General features: G+C 44.8%; 1 protein-coding gene and 1 long non-coding RNA gene across 5 annotated transcripts in view; one reads left to right on the forward strand and one right to left on the reverse strand.

Annotated features, from left to right (window-relative positions):
- Positions 1-12,795, reverse strand: LOC141969852 (uncharacterized). The gene is made up of 3 exons (XR_012635106.1): positions 12,228-12,795; positions 2,384-2,549; positions 1-510 (listed from the first exon to the last, which is right to left on the reverse strand). It is a non-coding gene; the product is annotated as an uncharacterized LOC141969852 (long non-coding RNA).
- The window catches only part of NIPAL3 (NIPA like domain containing 3), a 17,657-nt gene continuing 6,807 nt past the window's right edge, over positions 12,040-22,889 (forward strand). For 3 of the 4 annotated variants that reach the window (XM_074926017.1, XM_074926019.1, XM_074926021.1), the window contains exons 1-10: positions 12,040-12,109; positions 13,927-14,344; positions 16,122-16,190; positions 16,275-16,446; positions 16,556-16,615; positions 17,327-17,472; positions 18,245-18,341; positions 19,641-19,776; positions 20,449-20,537; positions 22,010-22,073. In XM_074926017.1, coding sequence (XP_074782118.1) covers positions 14,246-14,344; positions 16,122-16,190; positions 16,275-16,446; positions 16,556-16,615; positions 17,327-17,472; positions 18,245-18,341; positions 19,641-19,776; positions 20,449-20,537; positions 22,010-22,073 — 932 coding nt within the window. In that variant the 5' untranslated portion in view covers positions 12,040-12,109; positions 13,927-14,245. The remainder of the gene's footprint in view (positions 12,110-13,926; positions 14,345-16,121; positions 16,191-16,274; positions 16,447-16,555; positions 16,616-17,326; positions 17,473-18,244; positions 18,342-19,640; positions 19,777-20,448; positions 20,538-22,009; positions 22,074-22,889) is intronic. The other variant, XM_074926018.1, reaches the window with a different exon arrangement.

Here is a 22,889-nt window from a genome sequence, read left to right on the forward strand (position 1 = left end):
GCCGCCATGTTGCTTCTGTGGAGCCCTTTGGATGACATCAGACCATCTAGAGGTGTCAAGGGAACGCTGTGCTCCGATCTTACAGGGATTTAGACACCTACTGTCCCCTGTTCACAAAAGGAACTACACGCCCTGTGCTGCCAAGTTCGGTGCCTTTCAGAAATGGTGTGTGTTTTCAGGTGTCCCTGTGCCTTTGCGGGTGAGCTCTGCTAATTTCTGTGCTTCATTTTTTTACCCTGTTGTGCAGGCAATAGCGCTGTTTAGTCACACTTGTGTTTTGCTGTGAGAATTACTTCAGAACAATTCTTATTTTTATCTGGCCCAGGGAACCCTTCCTGTGATCCACGCTCTGTCCATCGTCCTGTGTTTGAGACAAACGCAGCACAGGAGCAGCTCTGCTCTGGAGACACTTTGTCATCCACAAGGTCTCACTGCCCAGGCCCAGGCGAAGGAGGATCTTTACAAACAGGTGGGATGGCTGGAGCAGAGGGAGTCAAGCAGAATTTCTACCTATCAGGAGAAAAAGAAATTTGAGGAACTTGTCCCACCCTAATGGGGTTTTATGTCTGGGAAAAAAAAGCTGTAGTTTCTGTTAAATGCCTTGAGGAGGTGGATGCTTTTAGGCCAAAATTTTTGGGAAATGATCTGGGGAAAAAAGGGCCCAATTGCAATGCCATAGACAGCCTGCTTTGATTACTGTAAAATAGAAAGACTTGCCAGTGGTCCAGCCTCTGCAGAGACCTGGCTGCTCAGCTGCTCCAGAGCAAGATAGTGCTGAGACCAAGACAGTGATGCCAAATGACTCCAGCTGGGAGTTCCTCCCATCCTCTCCCACTGACTGAAACAGGAGAGGGAGCAGGCTCTAACCCCAGCAGTTGGGCGTGGAGTGTTTTTGTGTTTTGTGATAACACAGACTGGCGACCTTCTCTCCTCCTATTTAATTCGCCCTTTCCTCTAGCCCTCTGTCCTTATCAAATGCCACTTGGCATTGCTTCCCTCCCTGCCTACAGCTTCCCACTCTTTTTTACAAAACCCCTGTTACAAGATACAACTGCTGAGAGATGTAGTAAAGATACATCTGTTGAGTAAGGAGAGCCGTGGGCTTTCTCATGTTCTCATTCTTTTCCATGGTCAGGAATTTATTGTTGATCTTAATCTTAGGCCAGGCAATGTCACTGCATGGTGACAATAAATTTACTTGAACAATTTACTGATAGACAGATTTATTTGTCTTATAAGGATACCAAGGGGGAGGAGGGCTTGGGAGAAGGGAGTTTCCTTTCATGCCTTTTAATCTCTTTGAACAAAGTGGTAGGATGGGAATACAAGGGAATGGTGGCTCTGGCTTGAAGGAATTACTTGAGACTTTTACAGGCCTCTCTCCAGCTCTAATTCCCAGCTTTAGCAGGGGCTGAGGAAATGCCCATGTTTTACCCATCAGGCTCCTTGAGATGATGTACAGCCACAAGCAGGGCCAGAGGAGGCCATGAGGATGGTTGGGGGGTTAGAGCACCCCCCTGAGAGGACAGGCTGAGAGAGTTGGGGGGTTCAGCTGGAGAAGAGAAGCTCCGGGGAGACCTTGGAGACCTCCCAGGGCTGAAAGGGGCTGCAGGAAAGGGGGAGGGACTCTGGATCAGAGGGAGTTGGGATAGGACTAGGGGTGATGATTTTAACCTGACAGAGGTCAGATTTAGATTAGATCTAGGGAAGAAATTCTTCCCTGTGAGGGGGGTGAGGCCCTGGCACAGGCTGCCCAGAGAAGCTGTGGCTGCCCCCTCCCTGGAAGGGTTCAAGGCCAGGTTGGACGGGGCTTTGGGCAACCTGGGCTAGTGGGAGGTGTCCCTGCCCGGGGCAGGGGGAGTTGGACTAGGCCATCTTTAAGGTTCCTTCCAACTAAACCACCCTGTGATTCTATGATCCCTCCCCATTCCTGCCCTGTGGTTCCCAGATTTGACTCTTTATGCCCAGTGTGTTCCTCTGGGGGTGAGTTTAGGCACTGGCAACACAAAAGGAACACAGCCTAATGCTTAAAACCTCTGCCTGGGATTTGAAGGATCTATTTTCCAGGTCATGTGTGCTCTGGCTTCTTGCTCTGTACAATGGGGACAAGAAATTACCCCTACATCATAAGGGTGGTGCAGTATTTAATTACTGTTTGTAAATGTCTGAGAGATCATCTGATAAAGGTACCTCTGATACACTGCTGCAGGGTGTTATCAACCCACACTCCCCTTCAAGGCAGCACACTGTAACACTTCCACCTCTGGGCCAGTTCCTCTAAACCTGTGGCAATAACTGGCCCCATTGGACCAGGTGGTAGATCACTGTCTGACATATTGTCATTTGTCCCATCAAAGTGTCATGTTTTCCGGGCTGGACTTACCTGAAAGGAGTTTTCTTTGCTTCCTTGGTAGGTTTATGTGGCTGGTAGGTTGCAGGCTCTGGAATAAATCTGTACATCCTTGTTAGTCAGGAGGTCTTTGACTCGAAGGAAGATGTTATACCCTTGGGAGACACCTTGAGGAGGGAATCGTTGATGTTGTAGTGACCTACAAGACAAACAGGAAAGGGATGTAAATACCAAACAAGGCTGCAACAGTGACTCTGAGGAAGGAGAGTGCATCAGTCAGTGAATGTAATACAAGGAAAAAGAACCGGTATGACAGGACTGTGTGGGGAAATCACTTCTGGATTTAAAAAGTGCTGTCCTGGGCAGAGCTTATTTCGAGGGACACTGATAAGGCAATACTAACCTTCATCCTGAGCACAGGAACGGAGATGTTAGCCATCTTAAAGAACCAACCAAACAGGAGGAGAACTCACACGTGGTATAACTTGTAAAATAAGGTATAAAGCTATGTGCCCTCGCACTCCAGGTCTCGAAGCTCACCAGGCAATGGGCCAGGAGTAGACTTCTTTTGCAGCTGGAGTACTGTGGAGCTTGGTACATTATGCACTAATGTGGCTTCTCCTGAAGCCTCTGGCATCTCCACCGAGTTGTGGGGTGTTCTAGTGATTCCTTACGGCTACTCAAAACTGTTGGGATTGTTTCTGGGTGGTTGTCTCAGCAGAGGTTCAAAGGGACTTACCCAGAGCTCTTGGAAGGGAGGCTCACTGGTGTCCTGCCTTAAGAAGCTCTGAGTGACCTGAATTTGTGTGTGACGGTGCTCTGCACCCTGGAGGATCAGAATCAAAATCACCAGCAACATCTTTCCTTCCAGCTCAAGGCTCACGTACATGGAGAAGGCCATTTTCCAAATTTTTCCAAATTTAATCCTTTCGTGGTTTTGGACATAAACACTGTCTGGCCAGAAATGTTGTTGCTTTGCTTGCAGAAATCCATTAGAGGTCTGTTTCAGAAAAGGAAAAAGGGCTTGTGGATGCCTTTGAATTGACTTTACCTGTGGGTAATTACCAACAAAGGAAAGCCCACATTTAAAATCCGGTTGTCTCCAGTGTGAGTGATTCTAATGATACAGCTGTAGGCAGTATTAGGCCCAAAATCCGTGAGTGCTTACCAATTGTAGGTAGGTCTCTTTGTGACTGCCCAGCATGTAGAGGTTGCATTTACACAGACGCTGAGGACCTGAAACTCTTGCAGAAAATGTGGGTTTGTGTGTTTAACTGCCGTCTCCAGACTCCTCTGATGTCAGCTCTTAAGTGTCTGGTTTTGTTTAAGTCACCAACTGAGCACAGAATTTGAGGTGGTGCTGCCAAGACACCAAAGGGGCATCTGGAAGGACTACGGAGAAAAGATGTCCCGGTGGCTGTCGCTGCTGGGACTGCGGGGTGGGCTGATGTCTTTGAGCTAAGGATGACTTGAAGAATCTGTATTTCAGTTCGTTCAAGCCTGCAGGTTAAGTGCTGGAGTGTTTGTGCCCTCCTGCAGCTTGCACCAAAGCTCAGTGCAGCACTGTTGTTACGCTGCCAGCGGTCCCGAGCTAATTAACTTGGACAGAGGTGCCAAAAGTCCCTGGGGGAGAAGGTCACACTGCTCTTCTGGAGCACTCAGCTACCTGCTGCAGTCACTGCCCTGAAAGCGTACATAGAAACACAGTTCATCCACAGCTCCTAAGCTTCACACTCAGAGTGAGAATTGCTCTCCTTACAGTCAAAAAAACGATGGGGTCAAAGGTTGTACGAGGTACCCAGAATCACAGAATAGATCACTGGTGAAGTGGGATAAAGGAAAGATTCTTCAGATTCCCAGCATGAAGCCTTAACTCCTTGAACATGCTCTGAGATTTTAAGCCTTTTACTGTTGGCTGATGAATTAACTTTTTCTAACTGAGCTATAGAGAAAACATCTAATGGTCAAGGCTAATTCAATGATCTAAGTGGAACAGTCCAGTTCAAGCACAAGAATGGGGAGGTAGCAAGAAGACACCTGCATTAAAAATTCAAACACAAAAAGACTGATGCTTTTTCCCTGTTTTTTTTCTTTTTTTTTTTTTCCTTGTGTTTCCTATAGTAAGCTGGTGAAATGCCTACAACAGTCATGATGTTTAACTGGCTTTATATTAATACAGGGTTTGATCCTAGAGCTGAAGATGGCTTTGAGGACAGCTCGGGACACTGATTTCTTGTTTCTCACTCATTTTTTTTTCTCCAATATTTATCAACTTTCCGCTGTCACAGCCTCAAAAGCAGATCCTTCAGTTAGTAGACAAAAGTTCCTTTTTGCCAGAGAGCAGTGACCATGTAAAGACTGCAGGATCTGTCTGCCTTTTTCTTCTAGATGTCTCTTTGTCTATAGTCATAAATTATCAAACACTGCCATCTTTTAAATAGATAGTTTCCTGTTCTGCTTCTTGTAGGTTAGATATTATCTCCTAGAGTAAATCATGAGTCAGTGATTAATTCAAGAAGGCCGTTCCCAGAAGCGAATTCTTACAATGTTAAAAATAATATGATGCGAATCCATTATAGTATGATATAGAAAATAATTATGGCCTGCAAACAAGTTTAATCAACTTAGAACATGCTGGGGCAGATACTCAGTCGGAGTGAGTCATTGTAAGAAAGTTCACAGTCTTAGTGTATGGGTTGTGTGAGCGAACATGATTGCCCCATGTCAGCCGAGTCTCAGTAACTCTGTATGTGTGCTCTTTGCACACCCAAACTGTGAGGTAAGACATGTTTGTTTAAAACACCTTTGCTGAAGTTTAAACCGTATCAAATTACTCTAAAAGCATGAATTGCTTCAAGAACATGCATGCATCCAGTTAAGATGTCTCAGCTGATGAGTGGCAGCTTATTAAGCTCATTAAATTGTGTCGTCTTCATTCTATCTTAAACAGCTATGCAAAGTCATCAAATATTCTAACGAGTCAACGTGCCCTGCCTCACCGCACAGTGGATGTATCCTGCATTAAAGTGCAGTTTGAAAGGGGACAGCTCACCAGGAACTGGCTGCAATGCAGGCTGTGCAGAAAAAGACAAAAACTCTCTCTAAAGAATAACAAAACAATCCAAAAGTAATCACAGCTGCAGCAAGACACCATTGAAAGGACAGAAAAGTCCATTAGCAGTGCGTATGTTATTATAAATTATCTGATAATTGTTAATAACACTTTGTGTTTTGTTAATATCTTCCATCTCTCAAAACATTTAAATTCCCGTGGACTAAAGCTTACAACACCCCGGCGAAGCCTGGTCACCGTGGCATGGGTGGGGAGCATCAGGCACAGAACAGTTAAGTGACTTACACAAGGGTGAATCAGCAGGAGGTTGAGGAACTGAACCTGAAGGCTAGGTCCTCAGCTGATACAAACTGGCACAGCTCCACGGCAAGTGGAAGGGCACAGGCAATTACATCACTTGTACGTACGCAGAGCTGATCCCCAGCTCTGAGGCTGAACCTCAAAACCCAGCACCTGTTAAAGACGTAACATTCACCTGCCTTGAGCTTTTTGGCAGAAGCTCCCTATAACCAACCAACGCAGGTTGGATTTCTGGGATGAAACTCATGGGCTGCTACGGGGTCTTTCAGTATCAAAGCCAGTGATGTGGCAAGGACAGGGGTTGCTGCTGTCCCAGGGTCAGGGGTGTGTTGTTCCTCCCAAGGTATTGAGGAGTTACTGCCCAATGCGTGCTCAAGGTTCACGACAGCTTGGGGTTCCTCTGCGACACGGTCAGAGCCGGGCAGCAGATCATGTGGAAATTCTTTTAGATATTGATACCAAACTGCCCACGGCGGCACAGACCTCTAGTTCCAGTGTTTTCTGGAATATCAAACATCTCTTCATAAACATTATACCTTAGCTGTGACCCCCCCCATCTTGTCCTCCTCTGCAAATCTACTTACACAGTATTGATGGGGTGCGGGAGTGGGGATTTCCTCAGTCTTCCCAGCAATGGGTGGTTGGAACATGCTGGAGTTTCCCTTGCTAAAATCTTGTTTGGGCTGAAAACATATATATCTAAACAACTTTTAAACCTTGCTTACAGTTGGTCTTACTGGCCTTCATGGCTGTGAGTTCCAAAAATTAACTAATTATTATTTTTATTTGTATATCTGTTACTCCAAACAGCTTTCATTGTAAATTACCATCCCATCTTACAAATGGAGAATGAACGTTGTTTGTACAATTACTTCCTACTTTCAAGTTTAAATTTATTAGGTTTTAAGTTTATGCTGATATCCTTCTGTTTTATATGATACGGGAGAAGCTCACTATTTCATTTTTCTTATTTATCTCACATACATGTCAAGACATCTTATTTGTCTTCTTTCTAAATTAAACCTCTCCAGTGTTTTCAGTCTTTACTGGGACTCTAATGATCGTATCTCTTATTTCTAAATTGAGTCTATTTCTGCTGTAGCCTTTTTTTAAGAGTTAGGGTGGTCAAAACTAAACATAACATTCCAGCTGAAGGTCTCCCAGCAGCATAAATGATGTTATTGTTGTATTTCCTGTATCATTTTCCAAGTCATCACTTGCAGCTCCGAATTTTATGCTTTAATTGTAATTGTGCATTGAGGTAGACGTCTTCATTGTTTTAAAATTATAATGTTTTAATGCAAGTCTCCTGTTGCATGAAGAACTGAGTATTTCTGAGAATGAGGAGGATCAAATTTCTCTACTGTCTACATGGCAATTTGTATAGACTGGGAGCCAGAGCAAATCTAAAATCTCACCTGTAACGTCTGAGTTGGACCTAATTAATTCAGCATGTGGGCAGAATGCATGATTTGCTGTCACCACACCTTTCCTGACTCTGTTCTCTTTCTGGGCTTTTCAAAAAAGGACTGGGCAGAATTCTATTTATAGAGCCAAATAAATCAAAACCTGACTGTGTAATACATGATACCTCCAGCTTTTCAGATGTGGCCCCATGAAGTGCCAAATGCCCTTGGTAGCATGTCCTACTTCTGCCAATCACAGAAAAAAAAAAAAAAAAAAAAAAAAAAAGTGGGACTTGGAAGGTCTGGGACCACACAAGATGAAAGAAATAGCTTTGTACTAACGTAAATGTGAAATTATTCCAGCATGTAGGATGGAAAGAGCTGAAGTTCCTGATTTTTAAGGACATCGTACCATTATGTGAACTTCATTAATTGTCTAGTCTGCCACTTAGCAATGGAAAATATTCTGGAAGTAACTGGAAGTGACTTAGTTCCTGTTCTGATGACTTCAGAGTTGGATTCTGACAGCGATCAGATGCCCCCCCCCCCCCCCCCCCCCCAAATAGCACGTGCATAACAACAAGGGAAAGAGGAAAGGATGCATGAGATTGAAGAACAAGGCAATGTCAGGAGGAGAAAAGTAAGTAATCTGGGCATTATTCCACTCATGCAAAGACACGAGGCTGAATGAAGGGATTTGAGTGTGTAGAAGTTTTTGCAGGATCAAGGAGCAGGAAAGATGCAAGGCTAAAAGTGGGGAAATGGAAGCCTGTGTAGGGTAAGTATATGATTGATTAAAAAACACCATCCAGACAGGACCTGTGGTGATGGTCATACAGCAGCAGCAACCCTGGAATGATTCTTTCGCCCTTAAGAAGCTGAAGTGTCAGCAAGGAGAGTGGAAGCTCTTGCTCTGTTTGGTCTTGCAAAAGAGTAGACCAAAGGGAAGAATAGAAGGGAGTGCGCAGGCAGCGTTTTCTGCTGGAGAAGATGCTGTTGATTTATAGTGAGATCATGGGCAAATCACTTCACCAGTCTGTTTTTCCACTGCAGCTGAGCTGTTTCTTGCTACATGCATGGACAAGTGTAATAGTGCTACTACAGTGCTAAAAATAATAAACCCCAAATATGTGCCACTTCCATTAAAACTGGAAGAGCACCACAAGGAATTGGATCTCAGGTCTCCAGTTCAAATTATCTGCACACAATAATCCTTGCAGATTTGCCCTTCCTCCTGAAAATGCCACTGGGTTATAAAGCAGATGGTCACAAAAAGTCTTTTCCACATATTTTTCTTTGTACAAAATGCTTCAGGACAAACCAAAAGCTGAGACAGCTGTTGCAACTCTGGGAATTTCAGCAGAGCTGCTCTGACTTACACCATGTTTCAGTTTAACCCCAGTGTGATACTCCTGGGGGGTCAAACTTACAGGAGATTTCTGAAGATGTGGTCTGAGGGCTTGTCCACACGGGGCAGGCAGGGATCCTGAGCTAATTTATATCAACTCCCAGAACTAGAAGCAGGACTGCACTACGCTGGTCTTCGGCTTGCATCTCCACGTGGCCCCTGCCACGTGCTTGAGGTTCTCCACACTGTGCTCCATGGACAAGAGGGTTGTGCTGAGGAAAGCAAGATTGGTCCAATTTGCTAGAACTGGCTATTAAAATTGCAGCATTTTTCCAAAGCAGATGATAAAAAACTGCATCTGCAAACTCCATTCCCTGGTGTTGCCCAGGCTTGGCTGCTCCTGCTGACCAGCCTGCTGGGGCTTGGATGGAGTCCCATGCTCAGCCCTGCCCCATAAAGGGGAGTTACTACTTGGGCAGCACGTTCTTGATTAGCACCTTCCAGGATAGCACGTGTCAGGGAAACAGCTACAGAGCCCTTCTCCCATCCAGTGCATCCAGCTCTGGGTTTGGCGTGCCATGCCCATCATCACCTGTGTTGTTGAAAGTAATTGGAGATTAGACATCTACACACCCTCGGAACTGTGAGTCCTACTGAAGTGACTGCACACCTCTGTGCCCTTTGAATGCTTTGAACCATATTCTGGTAACACGAGGGGGCTCAGAGCTGGGAGGTAAGTCCATCAGAAATGTCGTACAAACTCCAGTGTTCTGGTTCCCATAGGGATGTGTGAAGACAGTGGTAAACTGGCAGAGTTACAAAAGTGGGTCAACTCACCTGTTAGGTATTCTAGGTCAGGTAGTAAGAAGCAAATAAGCTCTTTACATCGCCTAAATTACAAGTGGGTAAACTTCATGTACTGGCATTTATCCCTGACTACCCTGCTAAAGGAATGTGCTCCAAAATGGCTTGTACTGAAGAGGACAGTCAAGTGCTTTTGGTGGAGGAAACTAAGTCAGCAGCCCCCAAACAGTCTAGTGTTAATGGATCTAATGCTTCCCCTCCCCTACCTGGTGCAGTCACTTTTTTTTCTAGGGATAAAGCTTAAGAAAGAATCAGCCAAGCCCTTGTGTAGCTTGTGGTTTGGCTCCCTGCCCGCTCTGCCCTTCAAGCAGGAAATTCTCAAAGGGAAGGGAGTGCTTTGTGAAGCTACCTTAAGACTCTGCCTCTTCTCTTTTAGTCAGAATTTAGCATCAGGTCATCTGGAACTCCTGGAAGCTGACCAGACAGACTGACGGCGCCTACAGAAGGTATTTAAGCAACTTCTCTACCTTGATCATTTTCCCTCATCTTTTGTCCTTTACGTCCTTGATTGCTGTTATTCAATGCTGAGATAATACACTCCTGATATCGCTGAGATGGGAGAGACAAGCAAGGAGGAAGAGATCAAAGGAAGGAGAAGAAAGAGAAGATGCCAAAGGCAGAAGAAGAAAGAGGGAAGATGCCAAATACTTCCTTAATTTACCTACTTTACATACTCGGTACACAGAGTTTCAGAAATTCTTAATATACTTAATTTTCAGAGTTCTGGTGTTACCACGTAGTCACCAGACAACAGGAGACTGTCAGCAGGGGCCACGGGCATCCTCTTTCCACCAGCTGAGGAAGTAGCTTAAAAGCTCGATGCAGAAAACCCAGGAGGCCCTTGGCACCTGTGAGCGTTGGCTGAACTTGAAAAGAAACCCGGCAGAGTGCAGTCTGGGAAACCAGTATGGTTTTAAAATATCTTTCTGCTTCCCTCTGCTGGCCAGATAACAGATATAGCAATGTAATTCCTACAAATCGGGGAAGGATCCGGGTGAAGAATAGCAGAGGATGGGAAAGGTCATCTTGTGCTGTCATTACACAAGCGTTAACTCCACTGATTTCTTTGAATTTGCTCCCGAATTTCAGAGGAAATGCAACATATATGTATGTGTCCTGGAGAGCTCGACTGGAAATGGGACCAGGGCCAAGGCTGGGTGGGTGAGAGGTGGGGAGATGGTACAGACAAGGGTGCTACATTGTAGAATAATTTCAAGGTTTCAACCAATATCACATTACCATTTTTCTCATCCTGCTATCAGTTGTGATTACAAAGTTAACTTAACACCCTTGATCTAAACTTAGTTGCTATTCTTGTTACAAAACAGGATCATTATGAGTTGCAAAAAAATTCAAAACAAAGACATAAACTTCAAACATTTTTGTTACTCAGTTATACTGAAACCTCTTTGAGAATTAAATCCCTTTTTTTTTCTGGGTTTGCGATTACTTTCCTGTGGTGCTTATAAGGACTGGAGGAAGTCCTGAAGCCTATAAGGAACAGCCAAGGATAACAAAATTCTGAATATGGAGATACAGGAAACATGTAGCTACCATGCCAGCTTTCATTTTAAATAGGATGTGTAAGTTAAAGGCAAATCTAAGATTAATGCTGTATTTATGTCAAGAAATCAGCAGTCATTTCTGCATTTAATTTCGCTGTTTTCTTGAAGAAGCAAAGGGAAAAAAAGCATCTTGGAAGTACTATGTTGATGAATGGGCTTTAAGGGTGACTCAGTGCTGTTAAATTGCTTGTGCAGATCATCCTCATTTACTGACTCAGGCATGTAAGTGTTTCTGACCAAGGACAGTACAGGTCTTAAGATGAGCTCTGCAATTAGAGGGAAGGTTAGTGCAGGGAAGAGGTCTGAGTAATTGCTAGGGACAGGGCTTTTACAGGGGTGGTGTATAGGACAAGGGGTTGGGCAGTGCTGCAAGGGTGCAAACAGCAAACTTTCCACTGTCTTGCACAAACACACTGCAACAGGGTTGTGATTCGATAGCATTTCATGTTCCCTTGTGCTGGTTTGTCCCCAAGGAGAGCAATGTTGGACCTGAAACACCTCCAACTGGCTGTGGATATAAATTATTTCAGGTGCCACTTCCTCTTGGTTTGTTTAATTAACAAATCCTTGCTGCGCTCTGAAAGAAAAACCTTCGCATGGTTGGGGTTTTCCTTCTTCAGGTGAAAAACGATTGTCCCAAGTGCTGTTCCTGTTTGCTACATGGTACCGAGCGGAGCTTTTCTGCTTGAGGTACCTTGTGTTCCAGAGCACCCCTGAGTGTCTGCGGAGAGGCAGGTCTGTGCGTTACAGCGCAGCACGTCCAATGAAACGATGCTGCGGAGCACCTCCATTTTGTTTCTAAAACAAATCAGTCAGAACTACTAACGTGCAGCAGAGAGAGGCTGGAGGGACTGGGTTGGGTTTCTACCGAGATGTAACGGGTCAGCCATAACCTCTGTTTTCTGCGCTCAACGACTGGCTGCGGCCCTGCGCGCACGGGGCGATGGTTCCGGGGGTGAGAGGGGGGGCGGGAGGTAACCGCTGCCGCCGCTCAGCACCTCCCCGCGGGCAGGCGGCCTGAGGACAGGCCCTTGGGGCAGCTCCCGGAGCACGGGCCCTGCCCGCCCCGGTGAGGTGGCGCGGTGCATGCCGGGAACGCCGCTAGCCCGCCCTGTGAGGTAGCGCGGTGCACGCTGGGAATGGCGGGTCCCTGACCGGGTGAGGGCAGAGCCGTGCGCGCCGGGGGTGCTTCCCACCGCCCAGGTGAGGTAGCGCGGCGCGGCCGGACGCGGCCTGTACCTGCCGGTCTCAGCCCGTGCGTCCCGGGACGCTCCGGCCCTCGGCGGTACCGGCGGCTGAGGGAACGCGTACACCTAGTTACCGAGACAACGGCCGGCCCAGCTCTCCTCCAATCACTGCGCCTGTTACTTCGGTCCGTCCGGCAGGCGCCCAATCACAGGCGAACTCTCAAAACCGCCGTGCGCGGGGTTGGGCATGCGCGGCTGGTTAAGGTGGCTCGAAGGCGCCTCGCTGCGCATGCGCCTTAAGGTGGCTCTGGCGGTGGGCACCGGGCCGTGCCCCGCCGGGTGACGGTGGGGCGCCGCGGTTGTCCCTGGAGCGGGGAGCGCCCCTTCCTCCCCTCAAGACCGGGGCTCCGGGAGGGGCGTGTGCGGCCTGGCCCGCCGGAGCCCCCTCTGCCGCCCCCCCACCGTAAAGGAGCGGCGGGACGCGGCTCTTTCCGCCCGCCCGCCTCCTCAGAGCCCTGCGCCTCAGGCGGGCTCGGCCCATAGGCTGGGCCAGGCCCGACCCCGCCTGGCAGCCAGTCCCCGGCCCGGCCCCAGAGTGACAGGGCTGGCGGCAAATCGGAGGGGCCGGGCAGGAACCGACCGCGGTTCTCGGCCGGGTACCGGAGTTGGGGGCCGAAGGCCCGGGCCGTGGGGGCAGCGCGGCGGGGGCGGAGGGCGCGGGCCGCTCCCTGGGGGGGCAGGTGAGTGCGCGGGGCCGCCGGCGGAGGCCGCTTCTGTCCCCGCGGCGTTGCGGGTTTTCTGGAGGGTTTTGGTCGGGAACAAACCGCCGCTGGGGTGCGGCTGCGGGTCTCGGCTGCTCAGGGGGGCCTGACCCGGGGGGGGTGTCCGGCGGGCACCCCCTGTCCTCTGCCAGGCCCTGCTCTGCCCGGGCAGGTTTCCCTCACGATGGGAGGGGGTTCAGCCCCCCACCTCCCCCTCACATCGGGGTGTTTTTGCTCTTGTCCGGCTAGGCTGTCACGCTGCCTCTGACGCTGTCATGCTGGAGACGCTGGGACAACCCACCCAAGTAATCCCTTGCAGGTCAAGGTTGGCCAAGAGAGTTTGCAGTTTGGGGCCTGCTGCCTCAGGATGTGACCACGAGCCGATTGTCCAGGGCCTGAATCTAAGGGATGCTCAGCCTGTGTGTGCCGTTTCAGGTCATCCTTGGAGGGTCACACCCCTGCAATGTCTATACACCAGCGTCTCCCTCTATATGAAGGGGGGGGGGGATGATTGGTGAAGGGAGCCATCACAGCGTGCAGGGACCCCGGCCAGGCTTGCTGTGTGTGGTGCTTTCCAGACACCTATGATGAGTCTGACTCTAAGGAATTTAGCCTCCAAACTCTGCTCACAGCGATTACACTGAAATGACCTCTGTTTGCATGGAGAGCAGCTCTGTCATCCCTCAGCACGTGGGGATGGCGTGACTAATGTAATGCTGCATCCTGAACAAGCAACAGATATGCAGGGAGTAGAGAAATTAAAAGCAGGGCTTGGAGGACTTCTGAGACTCTTTTTGATAAGAGCTTTCCAAATGGCAAGGCCTGATGTTAAATGCCAGCTGAATATGTCATCCCTGGGGCCAAGCCAGTTTGCAAACTCTCGTAAAGCAAGGTCTGTGTGAGTTTGTGTTTGAGACTTTGTAAGAAGGCATTTAAAATCTACTGCTATGTGCAGCTGTTAGTTTGATTGCAGGGAGTTTTCTGTGGCCTATCCTTCAGCAGAATTTAATTGCAGATTTTGAACTATTGAGTTATTTTGACCTAATTATCTATTTACTTTTTTTTTTCTTAGTATCCTCTTGGAGGAATATAACTGTGCTGCTCCACTGACTGGAAAGAAATATTGCCTCATCTACACTTTTGCCTGCGGTGCCTGCCCTATCTCAGTGTAGCCTGGTGAGGGAAGACGAGCAGTAGCCAAGCAGTGGACAGGCTACAGAGAATTTTTTTTGTGCTTCACTGAACTAATTGTTGCTTGTCCAAGAAAACAGGATGGATGGGAAGAAGTGGTACCAAGTTACAAATAAGGCGCTTCCAGCAGGGTCCAAGTCTCTTCTTTAAAGAGAAGTTCCATCAAAGAGGCTGAAAAGCAAACACTCTAGTCAATCAAAATGGAAGGAGGCAACAGTCCAAATCTGCAGCTTCAGCAACTCCCGCTGGCCACAGCAGAGGTTTCTGTGCAGCCACACACTGACTCCTTTTCTTACAAGGTCAGATTTGTACCCCGCTCTATCCCTAGAAGGCCCTAACTATTCAAGTAAGCTGATAATGCCACTGTATTTTGCTTTTTTTTTTTTTTTCAGAAAGTAGACTGTCTTTGTATCTAGCCATGCCTGGAGGCCCCAGTGTATTATATGCTGTGTATATAAGCAGTGAGAGAAAGAAAGAGCTAGACAAGGTGAAGAAAGGACTCGCAGTTAAAAGATGTGGCTCTCTAAAGGTGGTTAGGTGCAATAAATTCTGCTAGGTGCCTATTCAGACTAACTCATCCAGCAGTAACTGAGATCAGATGTTCTGGTCTGCTGTGTATTCAAGTGCTTGAATTTCAGGTGGGTCAGCCCCTCGTCATGCAGAGACCCTGCAGCTGAGATGGGATGTGTTGCTGTAGTTCCTCCTTATTTGGGACCTGTTCTCAAATTCATTTCCTCTGAATCCCTGATTCTGAAGGTACTCAAAATTGTAGCAAGAAGGGCTTTTTTCACTGGAAAAAATGCTTTGCTGAGAACAGAGTCCAAGGTGCATTACAGAAGTTGACCAGACTGATGTTGGCTTGCAGGCTTTCACAGTCCAGAAGCCAGTCCCAAACCTGTGCTGCACTTGGGGGCTTTTTAGCTGAGGCACCATCTCCTTCTAAATTGAAGTTGCAGAGCCAGTAAACTGTGCTGAGCTTCTCTGGCTACATCTGTGATCACACAGTGACGTTTTTCTGCCAACTTTACTGTCTGTCGTGGGAAGATCTCTCAGGTGTTTTTGAATGAAGCTTGTTTCTTTACATCCTGATCAAGAGATTTTTGTTCTACTGATAAGAACTTGACGTCTTAAAAGTCCTTGTCTTACTATGTATGAGAAAATCAAGAATAGTATGTTTACTCTTGAGGGAGGAATACGAATGTGAGCTCTGTTATCCCAAATCAATCCAAGTAAGTACTAGACAGTATCTTGGAGACCAGCACTGAAATGAAAAGTGCTAATGACATCTAATGAGATTTAGACAGTTGTTGGAAGAACACAAGTGCTAAATGGCCTGGCTTAGCCTCGGGCTCTTCTATGTACTCCTAATGTACATTTCCTTTGTGACTCAGCCTGCTTTACATCCCTTTTTATTTCAAATTCTGTCTTTAGACCGTGAGAATTATTGCCGAGCTGGGAATGCTAATGTAGAAGGGTTGGGAGCTTGCTAAGAGCTGCTACCAGTTGCCTATTACTTTGGAGTAACTGATTGATATAAAAAGCAGCATAAAATCTGTGATAATTGAGCTGCCTCATCAAATGGGCTAAATTACTTACTGAACCAGCAGATGTTGTAAGCGGAGAAGAGCAGAATAGTTCTTAAGTTGTGACCTGCAGAACGTACTGGTGCCTGATCCATACTTTACTGAATTCCAGGGCAACAAACATCCTCACAAAAGAAGAGTTTTTCAAAGGGAGAAATGAGTGAATGGGTCGTGTTCTTCTGTATCTTCTTTCCCTCTGAGAAACTGCAAAGAATGCAAATGTATGCATACTAATTTAAGTCTTTTGTAGAAAGTGTCTGTTAAGTAAAGGTTATCTTTCACCTGAGTTTCACAAATTTAGAATGTAGCCACAGGGAATTTACCTGAATTGCCCTAGATCACACAGAAAGGGAGGAAGATAAACAGAGATTTTACTGACAGGTCATACAGGAACTGTTTAAAAGTATCTTCCAGATTTTGCAAAAAAAGCTCCAGTTTACTTCAGGGTCCAGTGGCTAAATTTAATATCTATGTGTTTACTTTGTTTTTACAGGAGAACCTGATTGGTGCATTACTAGCTATTTTTGGGCATCTTGTCATCAGTATTGCACTCAACCTCCAGGTGAGTATCGTGAAGAAACTACTCATCCTGCATTAAAAAGCATTAAGCACCCCAGAGCTTTGTTGCCTTTATTTTCTTTTCTAGAAATACAGCCACATCCGGCTGGCTGGTTCCAAAGACCCCCGAGCCTACTTCAAAACCAAAACATGGTGGTGTGGACTGTTTCTGCTGGTGCTGGGTGAACTGGGAGTGTTTTCCTCTTATGCCTTTGCTCCTCTTTCACTGATTGTGCCACTCAGTGCAGTGTCTGTTATAGGTAAGGGGGAAAGAGTCGGTGGCTGTACAAGTCCAAGTGCCTTCCAGTGTGAGACTGCTGAGCACCGGACTGATACATAACTCACTGTTTCTCTCCTTTTTTTTCATAGCTAGTGCAATCATAGGAATTATATTTATTAAAGAAAAATGGAAGCCCAAGGATTTTTTGAGTAAGTTCCACAGTTCCTTTTTATTTTTCCTCTCTGTTTACAAGTCAGGTGACACAAGCATGACCTCTCAAAAAACATAATTAGAAGGGTGGCAAAATCTCCATTAGTGGTAGTATCCCTTTGAAGAAATTCATCATCTCATCCACTGTTTGTTAAAAATGTTGGTTTTTTTTTTTTTCCTGACTTATGCCAAATCATCTGATTCTCACAGATTTTAGAAATATATGGAAATAGTGTTTGTCTGCAGGATTTGAGAATCTTGGTTCTCTGGGCTGAAGCTGCAGCCTAGGGCCTTGACTCTGCAATAGCGTAGGCACAACTGCATCAGCTGAATTTCATACATGGGCAAGTGTTTGCAGAACTGGGGCATTCATTCTTCCGTTTCCTAGAAAATGGGCTGTGGGCCGTGCCAGGCAGGATAAGCCCCAGATACAGATCTTGTAGCTCCTGTTTGTTTAGCAGATGCTACCTGGTATGAGCATTTTTAATCAGCTCACAGCACACACACTGCCTAGGGTTTTTTTTTGGTTCTAGTATTTTGAAAGTGGGGCATGAAGGGCAGAGGAGTGAGTCATCCAGAGGAATGTGCATGATGTCATTAATGGTCACTGTGCATGTGCGATATTAATTCCATGCATCCACACTAACCCACTAACTTTGTCCTCTCTCTCTTTTTTTTTTTTTTTTTCTTCTGTCCTTTGGTTGCCGAAGGGCGCTATGTTTTGTCCTTTGTAGGCTGTGGTTTGGCAATTGTTGGAACTTATCTGCTGATAACATTTGGACCTAATAGTCATGAGAAGATGACAGGAGAAAATATCACTAGGCATTTAGTGAGCTGGCCATTTCTGTTGTATATGGTAAGATGGCCCATGAAATGTGGGACAGTTTTCTGCTATGTGCCTGATTGGGAGTTTCATTTCAGGCATTATTCTTCCTTGTGGTTACTAGCAATACTCCTTGTACTTGCTAATGAACCCATGCCAGCTTTTCCTGGTGTCAGTTCCACATTGCCTGTGGACGCCTGCATGCACAGTTTGGAACCCTCCCATTCTGCCTCTGAATTGTTCTGCTTAAATACCTTTAACTGAACAGTTTTAAAATAGCTTGTCTCTCCCTGACCTGTCAGCTTCAGCCTGTGGCAGCAGTACTGATGGCAGCTGGAAGCAACTGCTCCAGAGGTGTCCAGATACTGTCCTTGCATCTGGGCTCTTTCTAGACTGACTTTCTCTGGAGCCATCAGTCTCGCACTGAAAATCTTATTTTTAATGGAGATAAGTTTGGCCATTAACTAAGATGTGTGCTCCAGGGATCACTTAAGAAACCTCATTACAGAAAGTAGGCTGAGATCTCTGGTGTGAATATTCAGTCAGGATTATCTGATCTGCTGCTTTACCATGAATATAATGTCAAAAGTGTCCCATGTTTCCTGTTCTGCAAGAAGCTGTTTGATATATCATCTAATTAGAATCTGAGATCATGCTAAATTTGATCTATAATTGTGGGGGAACCTCATTTTCCTTTGATTTGCCCTGTTGTGCAATTCTAATGTTTGACTGCCTCAGAATCCTGTTTACTGCCAACCCCATGTACCCCACATTTTTTTAATATTCTCATTTCTATCTTTTGTAGCTTGTGGAGATCATCCTATTCTGCCTACTACTGTATTTTTACAAGGAGAAAAATGCAAACTACATTGCAGTTATTCTTCTGCTGGTAGCTTTGCTGGGTAAGTTGATATGGACTTGTATGATCTTCTAACTGCCTTATAACAGTAAACCAGAGTAAACTGAAGCATCTATGGCATATAGGGAATTATACTGATATAATTAATGTTCTAAAATGCACCAATCTACCCCAGAAATGTTACTGCAAATCAGGCAAAGCTAATATCTTGCAGTGATATTTAGGATCTTTGCAAATGACCTTTAAACAATTTAGACTTTCTTCCTGTAAGGACAAATAATCTGTTAAATACAGAAAGTGCAAGTATTTGTTGGTGTTCTTAATTTTAATCTGTGAATACAAAGCATGGTACCATATCTTACCTATTCAGTGGATAAGGAAGACTGATTCTGTGGATGAAAGAGAGAATTTGACCTACAAAAATCTTCTTGGCTCTGGGGATTTACTGTGTGGCTTAAAGAAATGATAAATACTCTGCCATGCCAGTATTACCTATTTAAATTGGGAGAGCCTCTGGACACGGTGTCAAAACATGCTTTTGGTATCCTCATAGCCTACAGTGACTTTGGAAAGGCCAGGATTTCACTTGTACCTTTCTCCACATGAATCTGTTTTTTTTTTAAGAAACTGTGAGCAATTAAACTTTAAAAAGGATGAATAATAGCAAGGCAGTGACGCAGTCTGACATGCTGTTGAATCTGTGTTGCAGTCCTGAATTTCTGCTATTTATACAGCTTCAATTACTGCAGTGTCTTCTTTTTTTTTAAAAATTTTTTTTGAGCTGTTTGGGGCTGAATTTCAGTAACTGATTCCTCAGAGGCTGTGTGAATTACAGACAAAGCAACTATCCTAATTCTGAATGGCCCTGACTTGTGCTTTCAAGAAACGGAAAGGAAGTAGGCTCTTTCTGATTCCTGTTTTGAAAACTTCCTTAGCTTTATTAACTAAGCCAATATGGCATCAGCAATGAAAATTTGTATCTTTCTATTATGTGATTGCACAACACTGTTTAAATATTTTTTTTTTTAAAAAAAAAAGGTAAATGCTCCCAATCCTGTGACAAGGGAACTGTGATAGAGAAATGTTAAGTGATTTATTGAAGGGTGATACAGAAACGTTAAGTGATTTATTGAAGGTCACTGTGCTGAAGCTGTTGGGAATAAAACTGGCAGGGCTGTCAATTAAATAGGCAGTTTGCATCCCATGTTGGGCCTGGCAAAAGGAGGGTTCTTGTAGAAGATCTTGGTTTTGTTTGTAGCTGCCTGTCATGTCTAGAGCAAATGTGCAGCGTTCCTGTCGCGTTGAGCGTGTGCTTCAGCTGCGTCTTGGTAAACATTCACAGGTTCCATGACTGTTGTGACTGTGAAGGCTGTGGCAGGCATGATTGTCGTCTCCATACAAGGAAACTTGCAACTCGACTACCCTATATTTTATATCATGTTGGTGTGCATGATTGCTACAGCGATCTTTCAAGCGACGTAAGACATTCCCTTCCTTTTTGTCTATAATTGGGCTGGTTTCGGTGGATCAGTATATAGTGGGCTGTTTGTTATCCATTCCAAGAATGCTGATTCAATTTTAGAAGAATTATCCATTTTTTTCTATGACCTGTGCTCAAATCCATGTCACAGGAGCTCAGGAGAGTGGTGTTCTTTGCTTTTCCATGTAATGACACTGCCAAGTAATTTTAATCCCAAATTTATAGATCAGGTATTTACAGAACAGTATTAGGCATGAAATGGTGGCAAATTGAATACAGTGTCTGTGCTCTGACTAAAATCAAAGTGCAGAATCAGTGTTGTTGATGACATGTCTATTTTTTTCCTCCCTCTATACTTGTAATAACATAAAAAGCTGGTCGCAGCAGGGATAAGGAGCTGTTCAAAATTGAGCAGCGTTCTGGCCCTAAGGTCAGTAGCAGTAATTTCACTGCCTTTGGTCAGTACAGCCATAAGACTTGCTCTTCTATCATATTAATTCCAAGGGATGCTGCTGCAGGTTTAGTGAGAAAGAGAATAAAGTTACTTAAATTTATGCATCACTTTTGAAAGGTGTTTCCAAAAGGGAGACCTATACTAGTCCATGATAGCTGCTATACAATTTGAGTATCCTTCCCAAATCCACCCCTGTTGTCTGTTATTGTATTGCAGATTTTTAGCTCAAGCCTCACAGCTGTATGACTCATCTCAGATTGCCAGCATCGGCTATATCCTGTCCACCACTGTAGCAATCACAGCAGGTAACAGTGCACAAAACAGCGTGCTGGTCCTTTCTACAAGTAGGGCAAAAGATTTTGGAAAATAATCCTCACTTACAGATGGGGAAGGTGAATACTCAGCGAGATGACTTGTATTTTCATGTCATCTCTCTTCTGCAGGTGGCTTTGTTTCTTTTTTCTTTCCAAAAATGCGAATTATCCCCTTAGACTGTGTTAAAATTTTCTGTTAGGTTCTGTCATTTTATTTGAAGTGCATGGGAACTTATGTTTGAGACTGTATTTCTCATACCATGCTAGCATGTAGAAGAGGGTGATGTGTACTCTTAGACATACTTGAATACACAGATACAATTTCTCCTTGTGTAATTTTATCTAGACTTTGTTAATATATGTGCTACAGTATATAAATGTATTTGCTTCCTCTCTACAAAGATGTCAGAATTCTCTTCCCGATAGTCTTGTTTGCATTGTAGCTAGAACACAGCTGCTCACAGGCACTTTTCTTTCTGAACAATTTACTCCATTTTCAGCCCTTGCCCACATAGGAAACGTTTCAACTGCCTGAACAAAGATGAGCATTTTAAACCCCTTAGGCTTCAAACCTGACGAGCAGCCTTTTTAAGGTTCCTCGCTTAGACATATGAGCAAAACTGGGCAAAACAAACAGAAAAACCAACCAAAACCCCAACTCTGGAGAAAGTATGTCTTCTTGACAGTGATGGATACTATCTGTGTAAATAGTTATGATCTTCTAGGTATATAAGGACAACAGCTTCCCCTGTAAATTACACGTTGCCTTTTAATGCTGCTCTTTAATGCTGTGAGGGAGTGTGGCCTACTCTTTGGCTCACATTTATTTCCTGTCATGTTCCAAGCCATATGCTGCTCTCAGACTCGTCAGCGTATTTACTTTACTTCAGTTAGAAATGTAAAGAGTAGGAACCAAAGTTCGTGTCCTGTTGACATCCAGGACATGTCATTTTACAGATTTGAGCTGTATATACTTGCTTGGGGTCAGGAGTTTGTATGCTCTTGTAGTCAGATCTGATTTGGTTTGTCAGTCAGACTTCAGAAATACAGTCTCTCTTGCTGAGGGTGTGGTGACCACTGCTGTATGGTGGGAATTTGGCTCAGGCTTTATTAGCACAGTGACACGCAGTAGTTCCAGAAATGTTTCCTTTGCAACCCAGGATCTGATATGGAAAGATTTGTACTAGTGCTGTGCTGCTGTACAGATTTACTTGCATCTATATTAGTTACACCACTATAACTGTTTTGGTAGTGAAATTCTAACAGATTTGTCAATAAATTGTGTTACATTAGAAATCAGGCCACCTTTTTCTATTTTAAGATGATAAAGAAACCAAGGGTGCTGACTATAAAAATAGGAATCTTACATGATTTAGTTTCTGGAGGGACTGGTGCTGGAGATGTAGTGTTAATTGCTCAGGCAAGCTGGGAAGAAAGATGTCATGAATTATTTCCTTTTAAAGGAGCAACTTTTTACTTGGACTTCACCGGTGAAGACGTTCTCCATATATGTATGTTTGCACTTGGGTAAGTGTTTAAAGTTTCCTTGATAGAAAACTGGAAAATATTTCTTCATATGACTAAAATTTTAAAAATATCTATTTATCTCTATATTGGAGATACATACTGTCTTGGAGAGGAGGACAAACTGAAGGCACTGTCTCTGTTAGAGCAGACAGTGGCCCATAGAACTCAGTATCTTGTCTGAGTGATGATGAATGCTCCAGAGGAATTGTACACCACTAGGTTATGCATAATTGGACAACGTTATGTGCTAAACCCCTTACTGACTGTACTGGATGTTGCAGCATATGGGCTGTTTTTCAAGCTACCTGCTCATGAATCTAGAAGAATTGCAGAATCACCAAAAGAAGCCATCTCTGGGGAATCTACTTCAGGTTTTGCAGCAAGTCTTCACTGAACTGTGGCTGGACTTGTGGAGTCCTGTTCCTGAGGGCATGGGCACTCACACAGGGCAGATATGATCAGTAAAACATTTGCCGTGTAACTTGTATTTAGTCTTAGTACAGTGTCTTGATGTGATTAGCTCTCCGTAATCAGGGGACATTCTGAAAGGTCTTTCAGATTAGTACACAAAAAAACAATTGGGAGATTAATGTTATGAACTGCGCCTTTCTCTGTCAACACACTGTAAAAATCAAGATCAACAATTGTTCGTGTGTTTACCTGTGAGAAACTTTTCAAAGGTCAGACTGTTAAATCCTGGAATTTCATCAAAGTAAACCAGATTTTGATATGCTTCCTTTCCCCTTTAGTTAGTCAGGGTTAATTAACATGAAAACTTTTCCCTGTGTTTTGATAAAGAAAAGGTGAAATTGTTCT

Source organism: Athene noctua, chromosome 24 (genome assembly GCF_965140245.1).
Source record: "Athene noctua chromosome 24, bAthNoc1.hap1.1, whole genome shotgun sequence".
In the NCBI taxonomy this organism is placed as follows: Eukaryota; Metazoa; Chordata; class Aves; order Strigiformes; family Strigidae; genus Athene; species Athene noctua.